The sequence below is a fragment of the Passer montanus genome, unplaced genomic scaffold (genome assembly GCF_014805655.1).
Source record: "Passer montanus isolate IOZ18808 unplaced genomic scaffold, ASM1480565v1 scaffold141, whole genome shotgun sequence".
NCBI classification, from domain to species: Eukaryota; Metazoa; Chordata; class Aves; order Passeriformes; family Passeridae; genus Passer; species Passer montanus.
This window is the reverse complement of record NW_024361053.1, coordinates 41,689-62,732: the sequence shown is the minus strand read 5'-3', so window position 1 is coordinate 62,732 and position 21,044 is coordinate 41,689. Positions and strand designations below refer to the sequence as shown.

The 21,044-nt window shown below is 37.7% G+C and overlaps 1 protein-coding gene across 1 annotated transcript in view; it reads left to right on the top strand.

Moving 5' to 3' along the window:
* The window catches only part of COG5 (component of oligomeric golgi complex 5), a 172,895-nt gene that overhangs the window by 132,525 nt on the left and 19,326 nt on the right, over window positions 1-21,044 (top strand). The window contains exons 15-18 of the mRNA XM_039700490.1: window positions 16,049-16,159; window positions 17,505-17,567; window positions 18,365-18,468; window positions 19,794-20,031. Coding sequence (XP_039556424.1) covers window positions 16,049-16,159; window positions 17,505-17,567; window positions 18,365-18,468; window positions 19,794-20,031 — 516 coding nt within the window. The remainder of the gene's footprint in view (window positions 1-16,048; window positions 16,160-17,504; window positions 17,568-18,364; window positions 18,469-19,793; window positions 20,032-21,044) is intronic.

The window sequence follows — 21,044 nt, the reverse complement described above, 5'->3', positions numbered from 1 at the left end:
TTGCCAGCCCTCTGGATATAATCTGGAACAACTTAGCCTTTTTTTGGTGCCTATTTTTGGGCAGATAGATTGAGCCTGAAATGTGCACCACATGTAGAATAGGAGCTATGTTAGACAGCACTGTTTCATTATGTTTTAGTGGTTTAGCCAAGAATGCAATCTTAATTCAATCTTGTTATCCAGCCTCCAACAATAGCTTGGAGTCAACAATAGTCCTCCTCTCCAAAGCTGAGAAGGGGACCATGGCACATATCCGCTCAGATGCTTCATGTCTGATAGCTGTAGCAGAGCAGTGCTAGAGATGGACATTTAATTTCCTGGAGGAATTTAAAATTGAGTTCTCTTCCAAATTAAAAGTAAACAAAACCATCTCAGAATTCTTAGTGAAGGAAGATGGGGGCAGGAGACTTTAAGTAATTAATTTTTTAAACAAATGTCGTAATATTGCAAGTAGATTTGAAAGGTAAAAAACTGAAATGTGCAATTCTAAAAAGGTTGAGACATTCTGATGTTGATGTCAGGGTTTTTATTTATTCAGTTTCACAAAACAAGGAATTCACTGAGATTTCAGGTTGTTTCTCCAGGTATCCTTGAATAGAGAAATAACAAGAAAAATGTTACTCAAGATTCAAAAGTTTTACCTTTGAGCAAAAGCAGCATCTGTCAGTCTGTACATGCAGTCCTAAAGCAAAAATCACTAAGAAAAAATGGCCTCTTCCTGTAAATCCAAAATATTTTTTAATGCTACTTGTGGCTTTGTTCCCTTTTTAGCTTTCCCCACATCAAGAACTTGCTGCACCTGAGACCTGTTCTTTTATTATCTGGTTCAGAGGAGATAATAATGTCTGGAAGCAGCAGTATGTAGATACATTCTGCTGTTGGGTGAATCTTTAGTCAATCCCTTGCTGATGCTTGGGGTGGTTGGTGTATGCCATGCAGCATTCAGAATTATTGTCCTAATTTCACTCAGTGTAATTGCACATGTTCTTACTGTACAGAGTTTGAAGGGCTAATTAGACATTGCACTAGATTTAAAGAGTATTTCTGTTAATTTATTAGTATTAGCTTTCATCTTCATGACCTGTCTTGTGTTTTGTGGTGCTGAGAAAGTGTGCTTGGTATATTTTATGCCATTATAATTTTGTTTCTTCTTATTAATGTTTTCCTTAAAAGAGAGAGGCCAGACATCTTCATAATGATTACAGATACCACCAGATTTCTGTTTAGTCACCATTTCCACATCCTTCTCATTCCATATTGGAAAAGATATTAATAAATCTGAATGTCATGTTTTGGATAAGAACAAAATTTTCCTCTTCTGCACTTGCACCTTGTAATCCAGTGCATAGATTTTAACAAAAGGTCTGTTTACTGAACCAGATTTTGTTCACTGGACACTTTTTCTTGCAGGTGAGGTAGCCCAGATGAAAAAGAACCCTAACTTTTCTCCTCTGTTCAGTTCCAGGGGAGTCATTCCTTCCCACTTGCAAATACCTTTAACAATCTGTCTTGATTGATACATACAACATGTTGTGCTCTTGTTTAACTGGCCACATCAGGAATATTAGCTCTTTCATCAAATATTTACAATAAGTACAGTGAAGGGAAGAGATTTGTGAGAAGGCAATAAGTTGCATTTCCTGAAAACAAACAAAAAAAAAGTTGAGTAATTTGGGGTGTTTATGAGAATTCATGCTCCATAACCAAAGATAGAGCTCATAAATCTGCTTCCTAGAGATATTTTTACCCATTTGTTTAACTGATGATAGTTGAGAAATGTAAAAGAGAACTTAAAACTCACCAGCATCTTTATTATGTCTTTGACATGGTAGTAGTAATTGTGTGACAGGATCCTCTAGTGCAGTGATCTTAACATTTTTGGTTATGCATTCCTTTCAGTATAAACTTTTGGAGCATGCACCCTCATTATATGTATACTTGTTTATTTATAACTTTTATACATGTACTGTTGAAGTTCTGATATTTTTGTCATGCACCCCATTTTGTTTTGCCTAATCCTTGTGGTGCATGTGCCCCATTTCAAAGGCCACTGCTCTAGAGTAATTCTCTGCAGTAATCTTCCATAATAAGGGAACAAACTTGGTCTGTTATTTTTTGGAACAGATGCCTCCTTGATTGCAGTCTTTAGAACTCATATTTGGTTTTTGTTAGTATGCTACTTTATATCAGATTTTTCATTTATTTATAGAAAAATTTTACAATGGTAGTCTAGTGATTGAAAGTGAAACAAAACTGTGTTTCCCCAGTTAATTACCTGTAATTTTGTCATTTATGGAGCTGAATTGTGAATGTACTTGAAATGTTGTGTTTTCTCTTATAATTAAAAATCTCTTTGTTGCAACTTTGCAATCACTATATTTTTTTTTGCTGTTGATAGAGAAGTTGTGAAATGTTGAGAGTTAATAGATCTGGAAGTTTACAAGATATGTAATTTTGCCAACAAGCAGAAAAATAAATTGTAAGATCCATTGTCCATATAGACTTTGGTCCTCTAGTTTATTCCCTTCCCAGCACAGGACTGTTGGAAACAATATTTCTTGTTGGGGCTTCTGTTGTATTCTTTCCGGTTTTAGAGTGATGATTTCAGTTACCTGAATGTAAGTACTGCATGTTCTCTTACTTTTGTGCTGTTTCTATTCAGCTTGTCATGTGGGTGGATTGAAATACACTAACACACCCACCAAGTGCACATAGATGAAATGTGTTGTGCTGTGAACATGAAAATGCAGTTGTTTAGAGAAGGTGTGATTCTCCTACTTTGTGAACCTGGAGACCTCTACCAGTTTCCTCCTGAGAGTTACAGTCATCCTGTCAGACTATCTTTATGAATTTTGATCAGAGTCCCAGAGCAATCCTTCCTGCCTTGTCTGATGGAGGCTGTGTCTTCTGACTCCTTCCACCCCAGGGCATCACTGAGGCATCATCAGAGACAACGTTATCCTTTGGCCAATGAACAAGCAAAGAGCCATTTGCAGAGGCAGGATTTTAAAAATGAGATTGCCCACTTACTTTTCAGAGCAGGTGGGGGCGATTATGCTGGCAAATTCTGGTGGATTAAACTGTCTTAAAAACATTTTTATATAAGGATATTGTGTGCTTACATGATTTAGGCAGACACAAACTCACTCTACTGTGTTGCCAGATGGCAGAGCACATTTTAGCTCCACTGCAGTCCATGCTGACCAGTTCAGCTGTGGCACCTTGCTGAACACAGCACTCACTTAGCCTGGAGCACAAGCAGAGAAAGTTCATGTCTGCTTGAACTACAGGCAAAGCAAGAACCTGCATGGCCATACTAAACTAGGCAGATTTTTTCCTAAGGTTAGGGTAGAAAAGGCTAAAATTGGTGGGAGTTGTGATTACCTGTAATTGGAGTATTTCCTAATATGGAATATTGTATTTTATGGAGTAATAAGTTTATCTAAAAAAAGGGATCTTTCCAGCAGACAAGAGGCTGCAGGCAGATGATATAATGGAGATCTTTCCCACTGTCAGACTTGTAAGCAATCATGGAGAGGAAGCCCTCAAAATGTGGAGATGGAGAGTGGGTGTAATGAGGGAGGAAGGAAGTAGAGAATTTGAATAATTTTTTTTAATTCTCTTAACTCAATGTGGTTGAACTGATGCCACATATATCACAAAAGCAGATGAATGAGGCAGAGGCTCGAAACGCTGAAACAGAGGCTGAGGACAGTGCTCTGGGAGAGCTACTAACCTTTGCCCTCAGCTGCTAAACTGTCCTTTATAGCTCGTGGTAGAAGCTTCTCATCAGGATTTTAAACTGGCCAGTGGTTGTGGTGTTTGGGATTATCACGTTTGCCATTTGGACATTTTTAAGTACTGTGCAGAGAGCAGAGTCCTTCCTGACATCCTGAAGAATTCTGCCCTGGTCTTCTTAAGAAACATAAGACAATGCATGGTGTGTTTTGCATATTTCAAAGTTAAAATGCTAAAAACCCAGGAGCAGAAGCAAATTTTGAGATTAAAGAAAATACATAAGTGTCTCAAAAATTACTCACTGCACCAAGGTTCAAATAGTTGTCACAAAGGGCAGGACATCGAATCACTTATTGGTGACCTCTGCTACTGGACATGCCATGAGACAAAATATGTAATTCTGATCCCAAAAGTGATAGATGACTGTACTCTTCAGACATAAGAACATTTGTGTGGAACATTTGGGTGAATGACGGATTGTCTTGAGGGAGAAGTCAGCATCAGCTGATGATATCTGTGGTATAGAGTAGGCAGCCTCTTTCACACTGTCCTGGATATCTCAGTAGTATATATAGCGAGATTTATTTATATTTACTTAAGTAAATATTTGAGTTACGTAATGTTATGCATGGTTCTAGAATGTGCATCAGTTGCAGAGCACTGGAGCAGTAATATGAGTAGTAATATGTTGGCACAAAAGGTTTCTTAGGAAGTGGGAAGCTTTGATTTAGCCTGATCTTGTTTTTTAATACAATGGTGAAACTGGATTTCAGATGTTGTGAAACAGTTCTGAACATTTAACTGGCTTAATGTTTAAATGTAAACTGACTAACATAAAAATTCTGTGATTAAAATTAATATACATTATTTCTAAACTTCTGAGGGCTTACTGAGATCTACTTTTCAATTAGTAGGTACTAGATTGTGTAAGTAGGACATTGTTATTGTAAAGTATTATTATCTGTCATAATGATTAGAAGCATGTGCTTGATGACAGATTTTTTTTAGTGCATTATAATTTAAGAAAGTAAATACCAAAAAAAAAGTAGAAGTAGAAAAGTGTACCAATTCATTGTTATGTCAACCCCTTCTTCAGAGACAAACACTATATACATGCATATCCCAATCACTGACTGCTTGTCCCCAGATGGTCTGGGTTTGTTTTTCAAAGACTATGGGTGTTGAAAACACATAACTGTCCTCAGAACAGTGAATGTAAGTAAGTAGAAGAGCTTGGTCTCATCTGTGTGAAGGCAAATTTGTATTATCAAGGTTTGTTCCGATTAGTGTTGGCCTCACTTCAAGGATCAGCAAGACGTGTTTGTTTTTGCTGCAGAAGGGCTGGCTATTGAATTGCTCCACGCTGTCACCCTGGTGCTTGTGTCAATGTCTGCCACTGTCACTTGGCAGCACAAGGTCGGTAAGGGTTTGTGAGAGACACTCAGGACCTAAGCTGCCATCCCAGCTGTGAGCATCTCTCTGAGCATTGTGGCCAGTGGGGCAGGCAGTGCCTCCCGGCTGGGGAGCTCCACTTCCCCAAAGCAGTGCCTGGCTGCCAGAGCCCTCCTGGCCATGGGCTCTCCTGAGCTGCAGCTGGAGGCTGGGGAAGGGAGCTGTTGGCCCAGGCCAAGAACTTGCTAAGAAGTGTCCTACCAGCTTAGTGGTGCAGACAATGACGTGCCAGCTCCAGGGACCTTTCCTGGCACCCTTTAATTTACAGCTGTGGGTGTAGCCAATATGTGACTGAGACTGAACAAAAGCGAGATGCAAAATCTGTTCAAGAGGAAGCTTAAACTGCTGACAGATTGGAGTAATTTTTTTCTTGCATCTGGAATTCATACTTCCTCCTGCTGTAAATAAATCTCTAAGGCAAAAGTTAGGAGATGTGATTTCTTCTTAGTAATATTGCTTTTGGTCTTAAGATTTTCTTAGATTGCCAGAACTTCAAAATATATGCTTTTCACAACATGTTTTTCTATCTGCAATGCTTGTCAGCTGTACTTGACTTATTTTCATATAGCATTTGGTGTTTCTACCAGAGTTTTAGACCTTGAAAAGAGTACAGTTGTCCATGGCATTGTGGCCAATTGGCAACTTAAAATACTGCTGGATAGGTGCAAGAAAACTCTTGGATATTAACTCTTCAGTGTTCAGCCCTTTCTTCAAGTAGCCAAGTATTTCTTTGAGCCAACTCAGATGACACCTTTTTGCATGCCAGTGCAACCAAGCCCTTCTATAATTTAATATTCTATTTTTAGTGAATGTAATGGATGGAGATACAGGCTGAAGACTATCTATCTATCTGTCATGTTCTGATATTTTTAGAGCACTGATCTTTGTAATGCTGATCAGCACCAAATGTATTACATAAGATTAGCATCAAAATATACACAATGGAAAGTCAGCTCTGCTGCAGTTCTTAAATTATTTTTAGTATTGCCCACAAAACTTGTATAGCTCAGTGCATTGCCCTGCCATTGTGCTCAGTCTCTGTAGGAAACATTTTTAAAGATTCATTTTATCTTCTCTCAGACCTTTTCAGTCACAGGTCTCCTTCCTGAGGCTTCACATAAGATAGTCAGTGATGCACATTATGAAGATTTTAATAAATCCCCATTTTCCACCAGGACTGAAACTGAGACAAATTGTCTGTTGTTGTCCTTCAATCCAGTTTATATTTGAACTTGTGATTTGTAGATGCAAGATTCCAAATTCTGTTTTACTTACATTCCTAGCTACTGTTGTGATTTTTTTATTGGTGCTCAGGTGGCTTCGTCTTTTGCAGTTAGCCATAATAGTATGTTCAATTTTCAAATTTTGGGGGATACTCAGATCTAATGTCTTCTCATTAAATATATCTGGTTCACTAGCTAGTGGGTTGGAGTAGGTTACTTGGGAGAGTTTTTGAGTTAAGAGGAGGACTGTCAGAAAACAGACCATATTCTTCTCACACCACTCTAGAAGAAGTGTTTTTGTGTTTCAAATTTTCTGAAAAAAGCTGATCCTTTCCTTTGAGTGTTTTTAAAAACTAGTTGAGGTTTAAAATAGATCTCAACTTTCTGCATATCCATCCCATCATCATAATTATTTTTGGCAGATGAATTTGGGTTTTTTTCATAATTTCTTTCTTAGTGGGTGTATGATGCATCTGATATATTATAGTCGATAGAAGAAAATTTGCTGTTTGTTTTTGGTGATGTAGTCTTGAAGGTGTAATGCTGTCATGCCATGGCTTTACAGATCTTCCAGGATCTCTCTTCCTGAGAATGCAATTTAATGTTCTCTGATCTTGGTTTATATTACTACTGTTAAAAACAATCTCTACTTTATTAATGCTTGTCCTTGGTGGCTTGTAAACATCGTTGTAATAAAGAGAATGAGGAAAGAAAAGGTTGGAATGCCAGGTGGAATAAAACCCCAACAATTAATTCAGCTTAAAACAGCGAGCTGAGAAAGAGACAGTCTTTACAAGGAATTTTGTAATGTCATTTGTAGAAGAGAAAGTGTCTGTCATGCTTGATCATGGCAATGAAGATTTAAATAAACTGTTTGCAGGGGGTTATTTAGATGAGAAGCAATATGAATGGCATATTTTTGTCCAGAATCTAAAAGGCTTAGGTGTATTATAACCAATGATTAAATTAGAACATATTGACTTAATCAGTGAAATTATGAAAAGTAGAAGCACAAAGGAGGATGGAATTTAAAAGTTAAAATATCACAATGAGAAAACACTTGGATTAGAAGGATTGATTCTGAGTTTTCTCTGAGTATTCATGGAGATAGCATTTTTTTTCCTCGACCTTTCAGTCTGCCCTTAGTGGTTGACTAGGAAAAGGCAGAGAGGAGCTCAACTAAACAAGTTCTCCCCAGTCTGTCTAGTCTGGCGAGACAAATATCCATAACAAGTTGCAAGAAAGAAAAATGTTGATACAAGATGGCTGTAATTCTGGTTTATTTTAGGGAAATGAAAAGAATAAAGACCTCATTTATGGAGGAAAGCATTCATTGAATTAGCATTAGTCATATATATTTCAAGGAGAAATGTACCTTACAGTACCCAAAAACATTTTTTGGCCAAGTTAATTTATGCAAATTCCTCAAATGAAATATGCTGGAGTAGCAAGAAAATGGATGTGAGCTGCATCTCTGTTAGGATGTTTACTGATGTTTATTGACATAACTGTGTGGTTTGGGGTAGCTGTGTGTGTTTTTTCCCACCCCTCCTCTTATGTGACATAGTTAAATTCATCCAGCTGAATAATTCAATCAAGTAGGGGAGAGCAGGGTGGAGAGGGAGAGAGAAAAGATTTCCTGGAACCAAATTCTTCCAGCGAAGGGATAAAAATGCACTGGAATTCTGGCATCAGATTTAAACCCCAGTAAATTTATGAGGCCTGTGATGGTTTTGAATTGAAAAGCATGATGAATCCTTATTGTAATGACATAAAGTGAATTTCTGATTGCCTTTTTTATTATGTGATCTTATAAGAATTAATCCATGTCTCCTATTAGATGGTGTTATATTGAATTGTAAGCTTTCATTTGTGGGTGAATCACTAGTCAGGACATATTCCAACAACGAGATTTGTCTGACAGTTCCAGGGAAATGTATCTTGTCCTCCTGTCTAAATGTCGAATATTGTAAACTTCGGAGGGAAGTATAAAATGTAATAAGCTCACAAATCATCAGGAACAGTCGTGAAATGACACCTCAGGAAAGGTTTATGTAAATAATGGGTCAGTAGCAGTGGTGTAAGTAATGTGAAAGATTATATTTTCCCCACTTCTCTTTTGAGATACATGAATTAATTGTATTATGCCAGTACCTTGAAGACATGGTATTACTGTCAATGAAAAACTTGTATCCATGCTACTTAAATGAGAGAACCCAAAAATATTAATTCAATGTTTGGCACATTAAAAGAATTCATTAATAGGTATTTAAATAGAATATGTGGGAGGCTATTATATAATAAAATAATTTCAGAATAATTGCTATTTCACTGTACAGTAATAAAAGCTAAAGATGGCGGTAGGTCTAATTTAAAAATAATCAAAAGTCAGGTAAGGTTTTGTAATTTATTTTTTTGATGGAAAGATGAGAAGAGCTTTGTTGAAACAGCCATTAGAAAGTACTTACATTGGTCAGAGAATACTTAGAAATATCTATCTGATAAATCACTTTAAAAAGCATTTAAACTTTTAAAACTGTAATTAAAAATCTGGAGGAGAGAGTTACATTAAATAACTTCACGAAGAATTTTCTATTTTCTCATGTTGTCTTTTGCTGGTTAGATCGTGACTCACATAACAAATGTGTGATTTTTTAAACTTTTTTTTTAAGATATACTGGCTAAACTCCAGAAAAAAAACCATCCAAACATAAAAGTCTGATTTTGGGAGTACTGTGTACTTTATTTTATCTTGCTAGGAAATTAGTTAAAAGACTTCTTTAGGTCCAGTATGTTACTTTGCTAGTATGTAGTAAAAGAATGTGATTGCACAATCCTTACAATATTTTGTTATAGTAAGCTCTAAGTTATTTCTTAGCAAATTTAATTCTGTGATTCAGGAAAGGTCCTTAAATGTTGATATATATATATATATATGGTAAAGGATTTGGAATTTTTCAGTTTTAGAATAGCTCTAATGAGATTTGGACCATGTAAAGTTCAATTATAAACTTGCGTGGGGTGGTCATATTCTAATCTCAGTTGATGCTGGACTCAATACTACAAAAGGCAGATGGCAATTAAATGAGTTGATTGTATTTTTTATGTGTAGGTGAATATCACCCAATCATGTTGAAAGTCTCACATGTCTTGGGGATGGATGTGTCTGCTCTCCAGCTCTGGAGGGGTATTCTCAGTAGCTGGTTGAAACCAGGAGCTAATAGGATTACATATAAAATATGATTAATCATTCAGTCATTAATTTGGCAAGCATGGAAAATGCAATAAACTGTTACTGTCAGAGGTATCAGGATCAACACACATTGTCCTTGAAATCCTCCCAGACTTGGGCTGGCTGGATAATAGAAGGGGCATAATTTTGTGTGGTTGAGAAATTATTCCAAGTGTTTCAGGTTTAGGATTCTGAGATTCCTTAAAGGAACTGGTTTTATAAGTGCTTTCTGATATCACAGTTGTTTTAAGGCAGCTCATTATTTAAGCACCACGAACCATTAGTCACTTTTGGTTACTTGTACAGTGCTTTTCTTCTCAGATGATTCAAAGACTTGGAGGTAAATCCTGTCTTGTCTGTTACAGAAAGACCATTTGCTGTTTTTCTTCCATTTCTTTGGCTTTTGAAAATATTAAGGAAGAAAAACCAAAACAAAGCAGAAATACCCCTGAGGAAATGGTTCAATGATTGCTGCTTCTTTTAACATGAATAGTATGAGCATGATGTTCGGTCTTTTTTCCATCCTTTTTTCCATCCTTTTTTCTATCCTTTTTTCCTTCCTTTTTTCCATCCTTTTTCAAGGTTGTTGCAGTCCCTTTAAATTTTTTCTTTCCAAGGTAATTATTATATTTTCTATAAGGTTTTTAATTTCTTACCGTAGACCTCCTTTTCTATATGGCTAGAATATTAAATTTTCATTTTTTCTGAGCAATCTAAAAAAAATATTCTGGAAGCTACAAGAATGTCCTGAAGGTGCAATATGCATGTTATTATGTACATTTTAAATTATTGCCTGAACTCACAGCTTATTCCTTTCCTCATGTCTTGAAATATTTCTTCTTTGCAAAATTAGAAGCTGCTCCAAGAACATAAATTCTTACTTATTATTTATTCTTACATTTTAGTTTGGTTTTTTTAAAGCAGAACATTCATATTAATTTATCCTTATCAGTCAAGGATCTTACTTCCACTGACACATTCATTCAAATCCTACACTTCAAACCTCTAAATTATGTCTCTTCTTTTTGGAAATTATCCTCTAAGTAACTAATATTTAAGTGGAATCGTTAATGGAGTTCAGATTCTTCTGTATTTTTCTGCTAAATGGTGCTTTTTTACAAAAAGTGGAAAACTGATTCTGCTAAACCTTCATGGTTTTTTTGGTGTGGAAAGAAATTGTAAAAGGTTCCTTCTGCAGTATGAGAAACATTAAACCTAGGAGTATATAATCCCAATTATTTGTAGTTTATGGGCGAAATCCCAGGGCCAAGCCCTATTGACTCAGAAACTCTCTAAATGGATTCTGTACTTTATAATAAGTTGTTATGATCAGGCAGGAGGCCAAGTGCCAGATGGATTGATTGCCTTCTGCCAGAGGTATGGCAACATCAGCTGCATCTATTAGGAATGCATTTATTGTTGCAAATGTCAGCTTGACAACTGGAGTTCAGTTTGTGCTATCAAAACACTCTTTAGTCTCGTGATGCTGGAGTTAGATGGAATGATTTGTTGAGAAGTCTTATTTTAGGATCTTCTCCATACTCCTAAATTATGGTGATGTTTCCTACTCTAAAGAAAATGGGTTTGCTGAGGCTGTTTCAGAGAAATAAATAAATGGAGCTTTCCAAAACTGTCAGTAAGGATGCACAGGAGATCTTAGTTGTTAAGTGTGAAACTGAAGTTTTTCACAAGATATCTAGCCTATGAAGGGAATAGTAGCAAACCAGCTCACAAATCAGTGTCTCTTCTGAGCTGCCACCTGTTGAAAGAGGGGGGTGTTAGTCATTTTGAAGCACTAAAAAAAAAATTACAGGAAAAGATGTATCAATAGTCTAAGCTTTCCTACAAGAAAAGACAAACTCAGTTTGCATTTCATTTATAACCCAAGGGAGAACTGATGATTTGATTCATGGCCTAATCTAAATTCTACATTCATTTCTTCATGGTGAAAACAAGAATTTAATCCCAAAGCAATCTTATCATTGCACATGTCTCAACATGTGAGATCAAATCCATGCTGTCAATTTTCATGTCTGTTCTAAGGCATCAAACACAGAAAAGTGTCAAATCCAGAGCACTTAATCTGGTTATTTCCAAGACATGTTTCCAAAGCAGGTCTATGCAAAGGAGTGCAAATACATTTATAGGGTGAGAATATATCTGACAAGACTACTAGGGATCTGTGCTACTGCTTTAAATTCCCTTTATAGCCAGTGAAGGGAAATAGTTGCATACAGGATGCATGTACCGTCTTCTCAAATCAGGGGTTTTAAAATAACCTGGGTGAATTACTGAATGGAGGTTCTTATTTCTCTGCTTCATGGTTTCCTGCATGTGGTCAGGTGAATCATTCCTTATTTTCTGTACTGGGCAGACTGACCCAAGATGAGGCACCTGCTCTCTCTGGAGGCGAAGCAGCGTAACCATGTAGGTGTACCAAGGGATACAAACTAAAAGAAACTGTTTTTTGGAAGAACTTCTGAATTCAGTGAGAGCCCAGTGCCAGTCATGCCTTACAGCTTCTTGACCATGTCAGGCTGAAGTAAGTCAGATGACCTGAAGTCAGCTTGTTCCTCTTTGTGACACATTTTTTGTGTATTGGCTTCTACAAGTGTCCTTTCTGGTTCAGTAGGCTACCTGATATCAGTCTACTGCTTAGGTCTCAGATTCAGTTGAATAAGATTTTAAAACTCCCAAAATTCTTCTATGCAGCTTCCTCCAGCTAGTCAGCTGCTGGATTGAACCCGCACGTTTCAACCTCCTACTTTAGAGAAAACACTCACATATATGTCAGAAAGGCACAGTCTCCCAGTGTTTCTTTCTCATTTCAGTAAACAGCTGCCCTTGCTGTTTTTAAATGCTGCGTGGGACAGAAGCTCACATTCACATTTTTAAGGCACCACGAGACACAGCCTTTGTCCCAGTGTCTGGATGATGATACAACAGTCCTGGCTAATATTCCCTGTAGGACACCTCTCTGCCTCACTCTTCCTCACGAGCATCCCATGTTGGCAGTGTTGGCAAAGGGAGCTCACACTGACGTGTCACCCCTTGTAGAATTGATGCTTGCTGGGGAATGGGTGCTGGTGCTACTGCCCATGAAATTACTGTAAATAGTAGACAGGTTTGAGGTAAAAGCAGAAACAATTTAACCAACTGAAGAGTGCAAGAAATCAATTGCTATACTTAAGGCAGATACAGAAATGTGGAACAATTACAGTCCCTGTTGCTGCTGCTCATTCAGGTCTGGCTTCAACATCGTTTCTTTTCCTTTGTTTTCAGCAGGCTTAAACCAGACTAACTCCCAGGGTAACTGACAGCTCCCTGGAGATGGGATCTGGCCTTCAGCTGCACTTGGTCTTTCACTTGTTTCCAAAAATAGATTCTGATTTGGGATGAAGTCACTCCTTCTGTCCCCCCTGTTTCTGCTGAGCATAATTCACCCTTCCTGGCCTTCTGAATTTCAGGATATATCTGGCTGATTAAAAAAGCATCTGATTTTTTCTCCAGTGCCCTCATCAAAAAGAAGGCCTGTGGACTGTTTTTCAGGCAGTCTGAGCAGACGAGCATGGGCTTCACACTTATTTGACTTAACCTATTTACACAGTGAAATCCCCAGTGGCCAGATAACAGAGGAGCAGTTGCACTACCACTGGGTTTAAATGCATAACCTATGTCTAGCACAGAACTTTCAAAGTACTTTCTGTATAAAAGAGAGTGATAAATGCAACTCGTTGATGAAACACAGTATGTTGGAAAAGAAACTGAGGGGTGGTTTATGTCTGTGGTAAAAGGGCCATAAGCCTGGCTTCTGAGAGCCAGGGAGATACAATAATGACATTTTTCCTAACTGGATGCATGGTTGTATAATGGATATAAGGGGTGTGTCAAGAATTCAGCCTGAGGCATTAGAATACTGGAATAATGATAAACTCTCAACTCCAGACTCATGCCAGTGACACAGTGTCGGTACATGAACCAAACTGGACAGAGCGCAGAACTTTCTTGCCTTGAGGCAAATCAGAGAAACCATTGTGGTGGCAGCAAGAGAGACTTCTGTAAATGGTAGGACACACCTGCCCATGAAGGTTCCAGGTGTTCTCATGGCACACCTTCAGGAGAAATGGTCCCAGAGAGCCCTGGGCTGCCCAGTTCCAATTGCTAGTTACAAGAGCCAAGTTTTTCAGGCCTCTTTGCTTTAGACCAGGGGTTTTAGGATGTACAGGGATCAGCACATCTAACTGCATCTAACTGTCAAAGTTCAAGTGGATTAGTTAAAGGAAATCTAATGTGGTAATCAGTTTTACAAGGATTAGTTGTTTTTAAGGTATTTTCAGATTTTGCCTGTGAAGCTGTTGTGCACTGTTGCTGACTGCAAGATGTCTTGTTATTGCAGAAGGGTTACGTTTGTACTCGTTAATGGTTTTACTTACCAATTAAGCTCCTTTACCAGCAGGAGAGAGAGTCCAATGTCTAAGAAATTGTGAATCCTTTACAGCTCTGAGGAACTGAAATTTAAGTGACTGGGATGAAAAATTTTACTGGATTAATAATATCTTTTATGTTTAATAGTTGTAAATGTGCAGAAGTATAAATTGGTCTGTACAGTACTTTAAAAAGCATGGAAAAGAAGGTTATTTGTGTCTGGGATGGTGGTCAGCAGGGTGGACAGGGTCTTCTTTCCACAGCTGTTTTGTTATTAATCTGTGAAGCTGTAAATGTGAGAAGCAGAATTCTGAAAACCAGTCAGGTCTGTCAAATAGAAGTGTCTAGAAGGAAACAGGGATGTTGTTGCTCACATGGCTGTTCTCATCAGGGAGGCAGAAAAATACTGGCACAACAATATATTTGTCAACCAGTTTAAGGATACATTTTGATATCAAATAATTGAAGGTACATTGTAAAAGATCTTTCCTTCTACCAAGGCCTCAGAAATCTATTTATCTTGAAATAATCCCTAAATTTGAAGAAAGATAAATGAACAGATATTGTCACCATAGTGCTGTGAATAAACCAGAGGTCCTGGGTGCTTGCAAAAACCTGTCTAAAACTTGATAATTTACAATGCTGGGAAATACTAGATAACTGTGCTTGTATGCTGTCTGTGTTTATGCTGTGTGGAAGCTATGGGAAGTACGAAAATAGTCTTTCGGTAGTAAAGATACTTTTTTTTTTTTCATAAGTTAAAATTTACAATGCTGGGAAATACTAGATAACTGTGCTTGTATGCTGTCTGTGTTTATGCTGTGTGGAAGCTCTGGAAAGTACGAAAATAGTCTTTCAGTAGTAAAGATACATTTTTTTTTCATAAGTTAAAAATCTTCATATTATGTTTGGTTCTTTTGTTCCTAAACAATTATTACTGTATGCACAGTTTTAGTTTAGGAGCTTTCTGTAGGACCTACAACTGTGTCTAGACACATTCCATGAAAGCATCTTTACCGTTTGCTCAGTGAGTTGAATATATTTTTACTGAGAGACTTTCGGAGCTAGAGATCTTCAGGGATTTCCTGGAGGATAATTTTGTATCCTGAAACATAGATAACTAGTTGGGTAATTATATCTCAGTAAAGCCTTCTATTAATAGGTATTCTTGCTTTAATGTTTGGATGTGCTTCTAGAATTCACATCACCATTTTTCAGTTCTTTGTATTTCTGCAGCTTTGAATGCACAAGAAAAATTTTGTTTGTTTACCAATTGCAGTTTATTATATTTTAAATTATAAATATATGCTATGGTGTCCTTACAAGACTGTTCCATAGTTAATGGCTATTTATGTATCATCCTGAAACTTCCATTTGTCATAATAATAAAAAATGCATGCTTTGTGCAGTTTAAATATGAAGAAATATTTCTTTGATTTTTCCTGAAAGATTCATGGATAAAACTCCTTAATGACAGGTCTAGCAGTTTTGGTCCTTGTAGTTCTATTTTTCTGTTGACTTATAAGCCTGTTATATATACAAAGCTCTAAGCCATCTATTTGAAAAAGCAGAGCTGTTAAGGAGAGGCTTGAATAGTTGTCAGAAGGACAGGCTGAGGGCATACAGAAAACTGTATGCTGCTCATAGAGGAAAGTTGCTGGGAGTTTATTGGGCTTTGTCAGGTGGGTGGTTTACCTGATTCTTAGATTACAAAGCTGAAGTTTTGCTGGGACTAGGTGTCTCCAGGAGATCTGGGTCTCAGTGCTGTGTTTTGGGAGCTGAGAGAGTCTCACAAGGTTCCTGTTGCTGTTGTTCAGGCTGTTTTTAATCTGAAGACAGAAATTCTATGAATCAAGATAAGAGTTAAATGGAAGAACATTGGGTAGTGAGGGCCTGTGGCTTTTTGCTGTTGTCAAAGTTAACTTTGGGGAGACACTGTTTAAAAAGTTGATAGCAACAATTTCTGTGGTCACTGCAGCTGTCCACTCAAGGAGACGCCAGCCAGGTGATTGGGCCACTGACAGAGGGCCAGAGGAGGAACGTGGCCGTGGTCAATTCTCTGTTCAAACTGCACCAGGCCGTTCTGAAGGTAGGCTTCCTTTGGCATTCCTCTTGCCATAATGTTACCTTCTTGCTCTATCATGTGCATATGTTTAGTGGATGAGAACTATTGACAAATAGAGCCCAATTTTGTGTTAAGAGCTGCACCTTGCTGTGCATTTGTACAGCTCTTTGAGACTGGGCTGGTCCTTGTAAGCACCACTATATGACAAATGATCAATATTAGAAGAATAAAAATATGTTTCTAGAGAATAATCACATCTGACAGTCATTACTTTGTGAGCATAAACAACTGAACTCGTTGTTTTTTCTTATCTGTCTTTGTACTAATCAGCCTGATAGCCCCCTTGCTGCATCTGCTTCAGCCCAAGCTTACATTTTGCAGGAGACCTTCAATGCTTTCCCACAATTGTGGCTAAACTGAAAAGAGGAAGGAAAGAAAAGCAATAGCTCACAAATATCTGCATACATTATTGCTGTGACTAAAGTCTGGCCTGGAAATTTTTCAGGACTAAGCACAGTTATGAATAATTCCAATTTACTGATTTAGTGATACCAGTTGTTACACAGTCTTTATAAACTAAACCAAACAGTTACATTGGTAGTTGCAGTTAATCGTATTTAAATCCTAGTCTGATTAGAAAAAAAGATCATGAGCATTCCTGACTCTGGATATGTTCAAAGAATTTTTTAAAATGCTAAAAAGCCTATAAAATTTCCTTGGATTTTGCAAACAGATGGTAGATCAACTTTTAAGTCTGCTTTTTCTGATGTACTTAGTAATGAACCTCATGTGTCTTAGTGTTGGAGGGAGATCTGATATGATTCAGTCTTTGAGTTCAGTACTTATCTGGCTTAAAAATACTATTGTGTAGCATGTTCCAAGACTGTAAGGAAATTGGTGGACTAGTCCTTCAGATCATTCCTTGACTCTCAATTTTAGTATTGTGTGAGCTGTACATAAACAACTATTTAACATGTAGTGCTATAATTGTCATAATACTGAGAAAGAACAACCATAGCTTCAAATATTTGCCACATAGCTGCTTGTATAGTTCTCCATGAATTCTATACTTAGCAGTGGGAGAATACACCAGTTATTTTTATTCTGATTCTGTTAGCCCTTCAGCTAAATTTCAGCTTAACTCTATTGAGTCATTTCTTTGCCAAGGCAGAAGCAGAGTCCATAGGAAATCTGAGAGCAAAGGATTGATGATGCACTGAAAATTCTGTCTGTATAAAGCACACTTGATAGTTATCTGTAAACACTCATTCCTAAGGATAACTCAATATGGTTTTAAATCATGGTGAATATTATGAATTCTAACAATTTGTTGAATGCTGACTATTAACAATTACTTTACAATTTTTAGGTTATTACCAGTCAGAGCTCATTTCCAGCAGCTGCTGAGCAAACGGTCACAACTGCTTTAAAGGTAATTGAATGTCCATATGCTTCAGGGATAGGGGTGAGCTTGGCTTTGTTTGTTACACTTAAAATGGGCACTTATTTCCCACCTATTATTTTACATCAGTATATTCAGTAACAGGTGTACAAATATTCTGACATTTCTAATTTATTGTGTCTGCAGCTACATATGTGTTACCTGTGCCAAATCAGTGCTTGAGTCATGCTTGTATTCAGAATATTCATAACGGTCAGGACATAGATGTCATCTGACTGTGAAAATAAATGTCTTTCTCTGCAGCATTCACACAGCAATAGCTGGATCCTTCATCACCCCCTTCCTCCCCTGACAGACATCAAATTATAATTTTTATGTGACCTGGTGCTTTCCTGGAGGGGGATGGATGTGGATGGCAGTGCAGCCTCTGTGGCTGACAGCTCTCCAAGTCTGTCCTGCTGGGCACTGACCTGGGAGGGGTTGTGTGCAGGGGAATGAAGAGCAGCTTGTGTCTGGGGAATGAACAGCTGAGCCAAGTGTGCACCAAAACATGTACATGTACAAACCAGGAATGTCAAATTGCTGTGCACCTTTTTGAGGGAAGGCTTTACACAGAAGCAGCAAGCAGCCTTATTTCTCTACTGGTAAAATCAGTTAAAGAGAAATGCTATCTTTAGGTTTGGTTCTCCTATTTAGCATTTTCTAATGCAAAATAATAAAAAGCACTGATAAAATGAACTGTTTCCTAAGATATTTTTGAGGTGTCAAAATGCAAATGCTTCTAGTTTTTGTTTCCTTACTTCTGCCTTTTTCTTATTCTATTTTAGGCAGTCCATGATCTAATGGGTAGTGCTGTTCAGCCGCTACTGAACTCTGTAGGAGATTCAGTGGAAGCTATCATCATCACTATGCACCAGGAAGATTTTTCTGGGTAACTAGAAATATCTTTTAAATTTACCATTGCTCGAGTAAGATGTCCTGCATGTGTGTAATAGATTGTTATTGCCACAATGTCCTTGAAGCAAGAGTGCTTGTTTGTTGAGGGGAAGGTGATGCTTTATGGTTAATGAACACAGGAAGCAGAATTACGCCTCTCTGTTGAAACAAATTAATCAGGTAGCATCTGTCTTCTCTCCCTCCTCCTTTTTTTATTCCTATCTGTTGAGTAAAAATAATTTCAAATAGAAAAAGAAAGCTGACAAGAGGCCATTTTGGTGCTTAAAAAAGCCCTTTTGCTTTCAAAATGTGGTTTTTTTGGACAGTCTTCAGAACTGTCAGTATTCCTGTTTTTCAAAGCCTATAGCCTGTGATGTAATAGTTAAAATTAACTTTTTAAAAAATTTAAATCTCAGGTTCAGTATGTTATGCTATTTTCCCAGTGTGTTTTCATTAAAATTTCCAGGATTCTTTATATGTCAAGTATAATTGAGACTTCCTTCCTAAATTTTATTTTGGTTGTCATGTCTGTTCTGACATTGCTTGTATCATCAATTGTCCTGTTTTCTGTCGTGAAAATTGACTGAAAATACTATCTTTTCAGAGACGTTTTGAATTTTCCTTTTGAATTTTTTTTAACAACATTTTATGCTTACCCTCTTTTGGAACCAGTAGCACAATACCTCTCTAGATGGGCAAAGAGTTTTCAGCCAAAAGCTAAGTTTTGTTAGATAGCCTGTGTGTTCTTCTAAGTTTGGAAGAGCTCATTGACCTGACTGTCAGTCAAAGAAAGAGAAGGAGGATTGGTTTGTATCCAGGGGCTTCTATGCTGCTTCTGTGATACTGACTTTGTAATCCTGGGTTTGGAGGAATCTCAGAGATTTATTCTATACAAAGAACAGGTTTGGGATTGACAGGCTAAATTAGTAACCCTGTGACATATGTTTATATTTTATGATCCACTTTAGAGTTTTGAATCATCAACTGGGACATTCAAATTTAGGATCTGGATTTCAGGTGTAGGCTCCAAATTGAAGGAGGCTCTGCAAGTTGGGTAGGAGTGGGGTATTGCCCTTTATCTTGTTATTTCTTGTTTAATCTTTTAATTCTTCATGGGCATGGCTGATAAAGAGATATTTTCTGACTATAGTTTCAGAGAGAGTTACATGCTCCATATTCTGAGTAGAAATGAGACTCTACAATTCATGTCATGACTTGATAGGGTAGGAAAAAAGTTTAAAAGAATCCAATAGGTTTTGGTTTTATTTTAAAGATGAATTTAGCTGCCCCTATTTCTTTTTCTTCTCATGTTTTTTTCAGGTCATTATCCAACTCAGGAAAACCAGATGTCCCTTGTTCTCTCTACATGAAAGAGCTTCAGGGTTTTATAGCAAGAGTCATGAGCGACTACTTCAGACATTTTGAGTGTTTTGACTTTGTCTTTGATAACACTGAAGCCATGGCTCAAAGAGCAATTGAGCTTTTCATTCGCAATGCCAGTCTAATCAGGCCCCTCGGAGAAGGCGGGAAGATGCGCCTGGCAGCGGATTTTGCACAGGTACCCTCAGTGCTGATTTCTGCTTTTTAGTGTCATTTCACTGATTTCACTGAAATGTATCAATGCTTTTGTCCCCATTGAAGTGTAAACAGGCAGTTGTAGAGATTGGTACATTCCAGGCATAAACAGTCTCTCTGATAAGATACTGGATCCTGAGAAATGCATCCACTAAGTCAATGAAGATCCCTCACCACTGTAAGGCACATTCAGGCAGGTCTGACAGCTTCCTGTCCAGGTGAATGTTGCATTTAAATTCAGCTGCATCTTGGCATGTTGTCCCACTTGGCCAACCTCTGTGGCACGTCCATCATTTCCCACCATTCTTTCACTTCATTCTTTCTCTCTCTTCTAATAGAATATGACGTGGCACTTCCTTAATCACTCTCTGTATCACGGTGCCCACAGTGGTTAATGGCTAGCTCAGCTGCTTTGCAGTGAAGGAGACAAGCTAAAGAAACATCAATATCCTGGGCAAGAGCTGCCCTATGGAAAACAGAAGGGCAGTTGTCTTGTGAGATTGTGTTCGTGTCCCAATTGACTGACCTGCATCTCAGCTTTGCTTAACGCCTGTGCAGGACTGAGCCACAAAAGAAATTGCCAGATACATATCCACTACCTGTCTGTGTTATCTACTATATCAAAATTTAATTTGTCTGCAGTACCACTGTATGGTTAATGTGCCAAAGAATCAGGCATCCATGGATCAATCTGAGGCTGCCATTTATTATTATCCAAGTGGAAAAGAGAATTAGCACCAGCTGTCTGCATACTGAGTGCTGATTTTGGCTGGTAGGTAACTGAGGTAGGAGAGGAAGGCAGGGAGGAAGCAATTGCTGCCACCTCCACTCCTTCTTATGGCTGCTTTGTATCATTTGCCTGTGAATTACATACTCCTGAGTAAAATTTTTTTATTCGTTACTCAAAAATAGCAAATCAGCCCTTAACCACAGAAATGAAGGGGAAGTTTTCAATTGCTTTCAGCGAGAAGGTTCCATTCCCTTCTCTATTTTGAA